This window comes from Rhinopithecus roxellana, chromosome 1, assembly GCF_007565055.1.
Source record: "Rhinopithecus roxellana isolate Shanxi Qingling chromosome 1, ASM756505v1, whole genome shotgun sequence".
NCBI lineage: Eukaryota > Metazoa > Chordata > Mammalia > Primates > Cercopithecidae > Rhinopithecus > Rhinopithecus roxellana.
In genome coordinates, this window is record NC_044549.1 from 131,304,341 (window position 1) to 131,316,415 (window position 12,075).

At 43.6% G+C, this 12,075-nt stretch overlaps 1 protein-coding gene across 1 annotated transcript in view; it reads left to right on the forward strand.

The window, feature by feature from the left end:
- PARL (presenilin associated rhomboid like) overlaps window positions 1-12,075 on the forward strand; it is a 56,996-nt gene that overhangs the window by 42,518 nt on the left and 2,403 nt on the right. Inside the window, exons 6-9 of the mRNA XM_030931440.1 lie at window positions 2,108-2,257; window positions 3,870-3,940; window positions 10,372-10,473; window positions 10,613-10,710. Coding sequence (XP_030787300.1) covers window positions 2,108-2,257; window positions 3,870-3,940; window positions 10,372-10,473; window positions 10,613-10,710 — 421 coding nt within the window. The remainder of the gene's footprint in view (window positions 1-2,107; window positions 2,258-3,869; window positions 3,941-10,371; window positions 10,474-10,612; window positions 10,711-12,075) is intronic.

The following is a 12,075-nucleotide window of genomic DNA, read 5'->3' on the forward strand; positions in this document are numbered from 1 at the left end:
GCCCGGTTAGTTTTTTGTATTTTTTAGTAGAGAGGGGGTTTCACCGTGTTAGCCAGGATGGTCTCGATCTCCTGACCTTGTGATCTGCCCGTCTCGGCCTCCCAAAGTGCTGGGATTACAGGCTTGAGCCACCATGCCCAGCCTGGACAGGCTGTTCTTGAACACCTGACCTCAGGTGATCCGCCCAGCTCAGCCTCCAAAAGTGCTGGGATTACAGGCATGAGCCACTGTGCCCAGCCTCATCTCTCTCAATGTAATATCCTAGATGCCTAAAATGAACCTCACCATAGCAAATATCTAAATATTTTTTGACAAATTAAGAGCCTTTTTTTTTTTTTTTTTTTGAGATAGAGTCTAGCTCTGTCGCCAGGGTGGAGTGCAGTGGCGCAATCTTGTCTCATTGTTACCTCTGCCTCCTGGGTTCAAGCAGTTCTCGTGCCTCTAGCCTCTTGAGTAGCTGGGATTATGGACGCATGCCACCGTGCCTGGCTAATTTTTATATTTTTAGCAGAGATGGGTTTTGCCATGTTGGCTAGGCTGGTCTTGAACTCGTGGCCTCAATGATCCGCCCACCTCAGCCTCCCAAAGTGCTGGGATTATAGGTGTGAGCCACCATGCCCGGCCGACAAGTTTATTCTTTAAGGAAAATATTACATACAATTTTATAATTAACATAATTTACTTTTTCATTTTTTATTTTATATATTTTTTTTGAGATAGGGTCTGGCTCTGTTGCCCAGGCTGGAGTTCAGTGACACAATCTTGCCTCACTGCAACCTCTGCTTCTCAGGCTCAAGTGATCCTCACACCTCAGCCCCCAGGAGCTGGGACTACAGGCGCATGCCACCATGCCCAGCTCATTTTTTTGTTTTTAGTGCAGATGAGGTCTCACTATGTTGCCCAGACTGCTTATTTTTTTATTATCAACTTTTGCCATAAGGACAAGTTGCTTTAATTGAACTGAGAGTCTTTATGGGTTGCTTACGAAGTAGAAAAGAGATTTACTAAGACAGCTTTTTACCACTTTTAAAAACGATGTCTTAAGCTGGGCACAGTGGCTCACACCTATAATCCCAGCATTTGGGAAGGCTGAGGCAGGTGAACTGCTTGAGCTCAGGAGTTCAAGACCAGCCTGGGAAACATGGTGAAACCCCATCTCTACTAAAAATACAAAAATTAGTTGGGCGTGGGAGTGCGTACCTGTGGTCCCAGCTACTCAGGAGGCTGAGGTGGGAGGATCACTTGAGCCCAGGAAGTTGAGGCTGCAGTGAGCCAAGTTCATGCCACTGCATTCCAGCCTGGGGCGACACAGCAAGACTCTGTCTGCAGGAAAAAATAAATAAAAGAAAATTCTTAAAAATAGCTGTTGTTGATGCCAGGTGCGGTGGCTCACGCCTGTAATCCCAGCACTTTGGGAGGCCGAGGCAGGTAGATCACGAGGTCAGGAGATCGAGACCATCCTGGCTAACACAGTGAAACTCTGTCTCTACTAAAACTACAAAAAATTAGCCGGGCGTGGTGGCAGGCACCTGTAGTCCCAGCTACTGGGGAGGCTGAGGCAGGAGAATGGCGTGAACCTGGGAGGCGGAGCTTGCAGTGAGCCAAGATCACGCCACCGCACTCCAGCCTGGGTGACAGAGCAAGACTCCGTCTCAAAAAAAAAAAAAAAAAAAAAAAAAAAAGAAAGATAGCTGTTTTGTTTTCCATGTTTAGTTTGTTTCATAGTTTTTTTGTTTTTTGTTTTTTTGAGATAGTCTCACTCTATGGCCCAGGCTGGAGTGCAGTGGCTCAATCTCAGCTCACTGCATCCTCCACCTCCCGGGTCCAAGTGATTCGCCCGTCTTAGCCTCCCAAGTAGTTGGAATTACAGGCGTGTGCCACCATGCCTGGCTAATTTTTATATTTTTAATAGAGATGGGGATTGACCACGTTGGCCAGGCTGGTCTTGAACTCCCGACTTAGTGATCTGCCTGCGTTGGCCTCCCAAAGTGCTGGGATTACAGGCGTGAGCCACTAAACCCAGCCTACTTTTAAAAGTTTAAAATAGATAATTTTTATTGGCTGTGTGTTCCATGATTACCAGACCGTGTTTTTCTTTCTCTTGTAGAAGTCCTTTGTTCTCCAATGTTGCTGTCAACATTCAGCCATTTCTCCTTATTTCACATGGCGGCAAATATGTACGTTTTGTGGAGCTTCTCTTCCAGCATAGTGAACATTCTGGGTCAAGAGCAGTTCATGGCATTGTACCTATCTGCAGGTAATATGCTTTAATCTCAGGGCCTTTGAAAGTATAAGCACTCTAACCTATCTGCAGAAGGGACACAGGGAATGGTTACTGCCATATTCTACATGTAGTGAGTGCTGAGAACGTATTTGTTTTTCACAGTGTACATAGAGAAGGGTGCCACAGATTGGTGGAGGTGTGCCTTTCTGCTTCTCATTTTGCTGATTTCCTCTTACATATGAATTATGTGGGTATGCTTAATTTTAAGTTAGGATAAACAGGAGTTAAGTAAACATTAGTATAGAATTTAAGCACGTCATTTTTTAAATCTCATTGGGCCTTGATTTCTTTAGTTGAGGCCCACCATTTTATAGATAGTGGTTCCCAGTCTTCCCTGCTGCCTCAATCTCCTGGGTCTTTGTTAAATAACCTTAAGCAAGCTCATTTCCCCTGGTGTGTTCAGTTCACAGAAAGCTTTAAATCAGAGCTAGGCAATATGATTGTCAAGAATGAGCTTGTTCTGTCTTTCTTTGCAAGAATGTATGTTGGCACGGAACCACTTCCTAGCCATTGTCTTGAAGATGGTATTTTCTTATTTCAGTTAGGAAATTCTCATGTGTGACAGGTCCCTAGATGCTGCTAACGTGACAGTTGGTCAGATTTTACTTACCTCTCTGTTTGTAAAATGTACTTACTTAATACAATATAAAAATTAATTTATAAAATCTCTACATTTAGAAACAGTATATCTGGCAGTTTTGCTGTGCTGTAGTGAAAAACACTGAGCTTGGAGATAGACCCAGGTTCAGATCCTATTTCTACTACCAGCTGTGTGATGTTGCAAAAATGACTAAACCTCATGATACTTACCTCCTCATGACAAGGGGTTAAAGAAAGCACTAAATAAAAGCATCTACCACAAGGCCCAGAGTAGATGCTTAATTAGTGTTCATCGAATACTTATGTGTATCTAGTCCTTCAAAAAAAGCTGAGCATTGTCTTTGGCTTGTAAGGTAAGTGTATAGTGCTTTCCCAAGCACTAGTTATGTTGTAGTTACCGTGGGTCTGTTTCAGATACATTAATTCCTGCTTCATAGGAAGTTTTAAAAAATGAGCCAAGTTGACTCAAATGACAGTGAAGCCAAAGAGACTTAAGGGATTATCCAGTCTGTTGTCCCACCCCAGATATTCTGATTTAGTGTGTCTGGAGTACAGCCCAGAGAATATACTCCTGAGAATGAGTCTTCATGTTACAGTTGAGGAAAATGGTAACTGAGAAGTGAGTGACTCTCGCTCAGCAGATCATGCAGTAGGTCAGACTTTTCATCCCCTGTAAAGTCACTGAAATGATAGGCAGCATAAGTATTCATGCCTGTATCCTCACAGTGATCCAGACTGAAACCTGACACTGTTTATCTGTGTGGAAGTCAGAAATGAAAACCGTACACCTGTAATCCCAGCTACTCTGGAGGCTGGGGCATGAGAATAACTTGAACCTGGTAGGCAGAGGTTGCAGTGAGCCAAAATTGTACCACTGCACTTCAGCAGCCTGGGCGAAAGAGTGAGACTCTGTCTCAAAAAAAAAAAAAAATGCAAACCATTTTTATACCTCACTTAAGTTATTGTAATGTGACGTGTTTCTTAGGTGTTATTTCCAATTTTGTCAGTTACGTGGGTAAAGTTGCCACAGGAAGATACGGACCATCACTCGGTGCAGTAAGTATTTCTATTTAATTTTTTAAAATTTAATTTTTAAGTTTACTTTGAAATAAGTTTAGAATTAGAAGAATGTTGTAAAATTGATAAGGGCTTCTCATATGTCCTTCACCCTACATGGAAACCAAGAAGTTAACATTGAAACAATACAGTTGACTAATTTTCAGTTATACATTCATAAAGCTTTGTAAATTTCTGGCTGTGGCTTTTAACCGTTGGCTCTCTCTATATATATGTTTACCAGAATAGAGTATGTCTCAGAACAGTAAGTATGCAATCCTCATAAACCAAAGAGCCTAATCCAGTATTGGAAAATTCTAATTACAGGTTTGAATCTGGTGCTTTATCCTTCTGTTTAGTCAATATTGGAGTGCCCGCTAGGTACTATGCCAGAGCCTGGGGATACAGCCAGTGAGCAAGATGATCACGATTATTTGTGATGGTTTTAGAAAGTGGGGAACAACAACAATGACAAAGGTTCCTGCCCTCAGAGCTCTTATATTCTGGATGCCTAAAACGTTTTTTCTTAGACTGGATGCAGTGGTTTACACCTGTAATCCCAGCACTTCGGGAGGCCAAGGCAGGAGGATGAGCCCCAGAATTCGAAACCAGCCTGGGTGACATACCAAGATCCTATCTATCTGTACAAAAAATTTTAAAAATTAACTGGGTGTGGTGGCTCATGCGTGTAGTCTCAGCTACACAGGAGGCTGAGGTATGATTGAGGCTGCAGTAAGCTATGATTGCACCACTGCTCTCCAGTCTGCGTGACAAAGCAAGACCGTGTCTCAAAAAAAAAAAAATTTTTTTTTTAAGTGTTTTGAGGCCGAGTGCAGTGGCTCACACCTGTAATCCCAGCACTTTGGGAGGCTGAGGTGGGCAGCTCACTTAAGGTCAGGGGGTTCAAGACCAGCTTGGTCAACATGGTGAAACCCTGTCTCTACTAAAATACAAAAATTAGCCAGGTGTGGTTGCGCACACTTGTAATACTGGCTACTGGGAGGCTGAGGCAGGAGAATTACTTGAACTCATGGGGTGGAGGTTGCAGTGAGCTGAGATCACACTACTGCACTCCAGCCTGGGTGACAGAACAAGACCCTGTCTCAAAGAAAAGAAAAATTTTTTAAGTGTGTTTTGAGTTTAATGGCAGATCTCTAGGCACATGGAAATCTTTATGTAATATTTCTTTAAACTACACATTCAGTTTGTACATATTTAAATACTAATTCACTTAAATGCATTCACATAGGGGATTTCCTATTTAAAGGAACTCTAAAAAGTTTCAATTTTAAAAAGAATTCTTATGTAAAATAACCATTTCCTAATTTGTTTGTTCCCCAAATTTGTTTACGCTTAATTTTCCTAGTGAGGCCTGTATTCTGTCCTATGACTGACACGCTTTCTTAAGCCCCCTTTTTCCTTCGTGGAATGTTTATTTTCTTTATGAAATTTCGCTCTGGGCCGGGCGCGGTGGCTCAAGCCTGTAATCCCAGCACTTTGGGAGGCCGAGACGGGCGGATCACGAGGTCAGGAGATTGAGACCATCCTGGCTAACACAGTGAAACCTCGTCTCTACTAAAAATACAAAAAACTAGCCAGGCGAGGTGGCGGGCGCCTGTAGTCCCAGCTACTTGGGAGGCTGAGGCAGGAGAATGGCGTGAACCCGGGAGGCGGAGCTTGCAGTGAGCTGAGATCCGGCCACTGTACTCCAGCCCGGGCGACAGAGCCAGACTCCGTCTCAAAAAAAAAAAAAAGAAATTTCGCTCTGGTATAATTTATGTATTTCGAATCATATTCTCTACTTCCTTCAACAGCTAATGTAGGAAGCCAGTGAAGACCACTAGGATGAATCAAACTCAGAATTCGAATTTAGCTGGGGAAAAAGCATACACACATCTAATACACACTGAAAGGAATGAGGATTCTCTAGAGGACTATGGGGGCTCTGAGGGTGAAGAGACCTTTCTCATTAGCTGAAAGGACCTGCAAGGGCCTTTTGATGTGCTCTTGGACAACTCTTGTCCTCATCTTACAGATAAGAAACTGAAGTGCAAAATTAATGAAGTATGGCAGTAAGGTATTTGGAATTAGAGTGGGGGTCAATCCTGGTTCTGCTACTTACCTGTGATTTCTAGGACATATTACTGAACTTCTCTGAACCTCAGTTTCCCCATATAAAATGAGGATAACACCATCTATTTCTGATGTGCAAGGCAAGTTCGTTTAGAGTGCTTAGCACAGTAAGAAGCACATAGTAAAAAATGTGGACATGGTAGTTCCTGTTCAGTCATCAAAATCCTATAGAACCATGGCAGGATAAAATTATCCCCAAATATCTTAATGAATCTGTGATTAAAATTCAAGGAAATTAAATCACCAGGTATAATGGCATTTTTAATGAGAAATCTGGAAAAAAAAACTCAATTAACAAAGTTGTGTTGCTACAAAATGTAAAGTGTTAGTCCTCTTGGTTTAGTGAGATGTTATAAGATGAAGGGGATAGCCACGCACAGTGGCTTACACCTGTAGGCCCAACACTCTGAGAGTCAAGGCAGGAGGATCACTTGAGCCCAGGAAGTTTGAGACCAGCCTGGGCAACATAGTGAGATCCCATCTCTACAAAAAATTTCAAAATTAAGCTGGGCATGGTGGCATGCACCTGTAATCCTACCTACTCAGGAGGGGTGGGAGGGTGGGAGGAAGGCCTGAGCCCAGGAGGTTGAGGCTGCTGTGAGCCATGAACACACCGCTGTGCTCCAGCCTGGGCAATGTAGTGAGACCCTATCTCAAAACAAAAGAAAAAAAGTTGAATGGACTGTTCAAATATGTTTGTAAATTACTGTATTGGTACTATCCTGGGTAATTTTTAAACCATTCTGTAGAGACAGAGTCTCCCTATGTTGCCAAGGCTAATCTCAAGCTCCCGGGCTCAAGTGATCCTCCCACCTGGGCCTGCCAAAGTGTTGGGATTACTGGTGTGAGCCACTGCACCGAGCCAATTGTGTTTTCTTATTCAGGTTGAGATTTTTCTGGTTCCTGATATGATGAGTGATTTTTCAGTTGAAGCCTGATCATTTTGGATATCATGAGACTTTGGATCGTATTGAAATCTACTGTTTTAGTAGTCTTCTTCTGACACTGTTCTGATGGGGAGAGGGGATGCCGTGACTCATTACTGCTGGGTAGGAGTAGACATCCAGGTTGCTCACTCAGCTGCCTTTGCCTCCTGAGGGATAGGGGCTCTTGTCACTGCAGGGCAGGGATGGGAGCTCAGGGCATGCAGGCTACCTAGTGTCCTACCTCTGCTAATGTCACTTTGGCTAGGAGGAGCAAGGGTGCTTCTTTCCGCTGACACCGCCTGTTAGGCATATTGGGATGCCTTATTACAGTGTGGCAAGGGTGGAAGTCTAGGCTCTGCTCAGCCTTTGCAGGGCAGCCGTTTCTCTAAATATTATCTCCAAGGTCTCTATTTTGCTAGGCTATCCTTTTTTGGTCCTTGACTAGAGAGAACATTTTGAGGGATGATCAGTATGAGGCCAAAAGAAAGCCCAGGGAACTCACCACCATAACATTGATTGAATCTCAGGCTTCCTAGCTGGTCTGCTTTCCTCTCTCTTCCTTTCAGAGTCGTCTTACATTTGTTTCACATGTAACACCCAGGGTCTTTAGCTCTGCTTAGCTTTTGTAAGCAGAGGGAGCAGATTCACTTAAATTATAATACCAAACAAAGTTAAAAAACATAAGTATGATAGAATTGAAGATTATGTAGATACAGAAAAATGTTTATGAGCGCAGGCGCAGTGGCTCACAACTGTAATCCCAGCAATTTGGTAGGCCGAGGTGGGTAGATCACTTGAGGCCAGGAGTTCGAAACCAGCCTGGCCAACATGGTGAAACCCCATCTCTACTAAAAATGCAAAAATTAGCTGGGCTTGGTGGTGTGTACCTGTAGTCTCAACTACTCAGCAGGCTGAGGTGGGAGAATAACTTGAACCCGGGAGGCGGAGGTTGCAGTGAGGTCGTGCCACCTCACTCTAGTTTGGGTAGCAGCGAGACTCTGTCTCAAAAAAATATATCTATATTTATGAAATAAGTAAAAAAAATCAGATGTGTGTATTGATTACAAGTATATAACCAGTGTACCTAAAAATACTGATGGAGAACAAAAGACCTTCACCTCTTCCCATGGACCCACACCTCTTAGGTCTGGTTGGATCAGGGTTCATGACTCACTGTACTGAAACTATGTATGAATGTGAACGATTTCTGAGAAGATAAGGTTTCGTTTTCATTAAATTCTTCTTTCTGGCTAGAAAAAGTGAAAAAAATCTCTCTGCATGGGAGTAAGCCCAAACATTTGTCAAAAAACAAGTTGTGATTTATTCAGATGTATAAATACTTAAATTTATATAAAAGCCACATTGAGAAAATTCTAGAAGGATGATGGAACTGCTTCTTTATCTTTAATATGCAATAATTACAGTAAATTATAATCACAAAACCAGTGTTACATAGAATTGTACAGATAATGACAATTTTTTTTTAACAGATGGAGAATAATCATCTATGGAATGGTAATTTAGAAGAACTTCATAGAATTATTATTATTATTATTATTATTTTTTGAGACAGAGTTTTGTTCTTGTTGCCCAAGCTAGAGTGCAAAGGCGCGATCTCGGCTCACCGCAACCTCTGCGTCCTGGGTTCAAGTGATTCTCCTGCCTCAGCATCCTGAGTAGCTGGGATTACAGGCATGCACCACCATGCCCAGCTAATTTTGTATTTTTAGCAGAGCCGGGGTTTTTTTTTTTTTTTTGAGATGGAGTCTCGCTCTGTCGCCCAGGCTGGAGTGCAGTGGCCGGATCTCAGCTCACTGCAAGCTCTGCCTTCCGGGTTTACACCATTCTCCTGCCTCAGCCTCCCGAGTAGCTGGGACTACAGGTGCCCGCCATCTCGCCCGGCTAGTTTTTTGTATTTTTTTTTTTTAGTGGAGACGGGGTTTCACCGTGTTAGCCAGGATGGTCTAGATCTCCTGACCTCGTGATCCGCCCATCTCGGCCTCCCAAAGTGCTGGGATTACAGGCTTGAGCCACCACGCCTGGCCGAGCCGGGGTTTCTTCATGTTGGTCAGGCTGGTCTTGAACTCCTGACCTCAGGTGACCCGCCCACCTCAGCCTCCCAAAGTGCTGGGATTACAGGCATGAGCCACTGCGCCTGGCAGAACTTCATAGAATTTTAATGCTCTTTCATGTCAGCTAATCAAATTATATTTGCTTCATTTTGGGGAAAAATGTAATTTTGATTTGTTTTGGGGTTGTTTTTTTGAGACAGAGCCTCACTCTGTTGCCCAGGCTGGAGTACAGTGGCACAATCTTGGCTCACCTCAACCTCAGCCTCCCAAGTAGCTGGGATTACAGGCACACACCACCACGCCCAGCTAATTTTTGTATTTTTAGTAGAGACAGGGTTTCACTATGTTGGCTAGGCTGGTCTTGAACTCCTGACCTCAGGTGATCCACCTGCCTTGGCCCCCTAAAGTGCTGGGATTGCAGGCATGAGACACTGTACCTGGCTACAATTGTAGACTCTTGCACAGAAGCCAGCTTGGTCAAAATTCAGGTCTTCTTGGGCTCTCCTTTTGAGGAGTGTCCATGCTGTCCTTCCATCTTGAAATTACCCTGACTTCTAAGATTGCAACCTGAGCTTGCTTCCTTGTTGAGGCCACTTGGCAGTTATATGAGGGACTGGGGACATCTGAGATCTCTGGGACTCATAATACTTTTCTTTAAAGTTTTAGTAATTCACCAAATGTAAGGTAATCTTGTATTGTGAAGCAACCTGTCACATAGAAGACATTAAGAAAACATTGATTAAGAGAGGTAGATGCTATTTTCCAGAAGTAGGAACCTTGCTTTTTAATGATAGGGGCTTCTTTTAAAAGTTATTTTGCTCTTAGGTGTCTTTTTTTTTTTTTTTAAACATTCATAAATAATTAAAAACTTACGGAAAGCTGAAGGAAATAGTACAAGGGACTCCCATATAGCCTTTTTTGTTCATTTTGTTTTGAGATGGAGTCTCGCTCTTTCACCCACGCTGGAGTACAGTGGTACAATCTCGGCTCACTGCAACCTCTGCCTCTCGGGTTCAAGCAATTCTCAGGACTTAGTCTCCTAAGTAGCTGGGATTATAAGCACCTGCCACCGCACCTGGCTAATTTTTTTTTTTGTATTTTTAGTAGAGATAGGGTTTTACCACATTGGTCAGGCTGGTCTCAAACTCCTGACCTCAGATAATCTGTCTGCCTCAGCCTTGTGCTCACCTAGAAATGTGCAGCATATAAACTTTCTAGAAAATGTGCTGCTCTTGAGACCTTGTAGCCATAAGCAGCTGCATGTTGCGTTTCCCATTCTCCCTGCTGTGTTACTTTGCAGTCTGGCGCCATCATGACGGTCCTTGCAGCTGTCTGCACTAAGATCCCAGAAGGGAGGCTTGCCATTATTTTCCTTCCGATGTTCACATTCACAGCAGGGAATGTAAGTATTTTTATGAAGTGCAGTTCTGGGGATAGTGGTGATGTTTTTATGTTGAGTGGGTTCTTGCCCTTAAGTTAGAAACGTCAGTGCTGGAGGAATCACAGTTGTGCCGCTTCTCTTGTTTCTTGCTGCCTTTCAGGCCCTGAAAGCCATTATCGCCATGGATACAGCAGGAATGATCCTGGGATGGAAATTTTTTGATCATGCAGCACATCTTGGGGGAGCTCTTTTTGGAATGTAAGTTTGAGTGTCATTGATTGCTAAACTGCTTCCTTGGGTCATGCCCTCCTCCTACCCCCAGTCCCCACAGCAGAGTGAAACATTGAGCTATGCAACAGAAGCAGAAGCAGGTGGGCTTGGGAGGGTCAGGAAACCTCAGCATGGCTTGCTTTGGGCTTCCCCAGCCCACCTGGCTTATTCGTAGAGACAGTCTGTGCCTTTACCCTACCCTTAACCTTAAGTTGCCCCAACTCCTGGCCTGTTATTCCCAGCCCCCTCTTAGAAGACTGTCGCCTGGCCCCCAGTCTGTGCTGTCATCTCCTTTTTCCCCTTCAGACTTTCCTGTCCTCCTCTCCCCTGCCTGGCATCCCACTCTGTTACCCCGACCTCTGTCTCACCAGTGCTGTGCAGACATGCTGAGTTGGCGGAGCCATTACTCTGCATGACTGGAGTAGAGGCCGGTGACTGCAAACCAGTGTGGACACTTGCTGAGCACCTGCTGTATGCAGGCACCAAGCTAGTTCCCTTATGTTACACTGTTACTACTCCCATTTTACTGATGGGAAACTGAGGATCAGACATTATCTTCCCCAGGCCAAACAGCTCTTCAATAGCAGAGCAGTAAACCCACCTCTATAAGCCCTTTCCACCCCCATCACACCATGTGGAATTGGTTGCTAAACTGCTTCCTTGGGTCACGGCAAATGGCATTGTGGCTACAAGACCACTTGTGCTTCAGACAATGGGGTTTTGGCTACACTAGTAGTTTAGCAACTCTATCACGGAAAACACGGTCAGGACTCTTGACAACCATCTGACTGTGGGAGACCCTTCTGCAGGAGTCTGTTGAGCTGGATCCCCTCAGGGCCTGTCTTGTCCTCATTAATGTTGCCTTTTGCCCATACTTGGTTTTTATTGTGTTCCGCGACAATGGAAAACTTAATTTTTTTACTGAAAAGAAAAATCTATTCTAAGTGAAGCAGTTTTTCCCAGTAGGTGGCAGGACTAAATGTGATTATGCCATTTATCATTTTAAGTGATTAGTGTGTAGTACATGCAAGGTCTAGCTCTAACAGCAGTGCAGTATAAATAGTAGAAACTGACCTGATATTACAGTATAAGAAACATGAAGGGGTTCTGTTTTATGAGCTCTAAATTTATCTGGATCCTTCCATGTATACTTCAAGGGTCTTCTCCCCAGTAGATTTTTATTCATCTGGACTATAATTAGATGGCCTTTTTCCATTCTGAAAATAATTGGATGAAATGCATTTTAAAGTCCAGGGTCTGAAAGGCGGAGAAATCCTTTCTCTTTACTGTTTCTAATTTAAACTCCTTTTCATTTACTGGATCTCAGTCATGTCCAGAATTCATCTTTTCTAA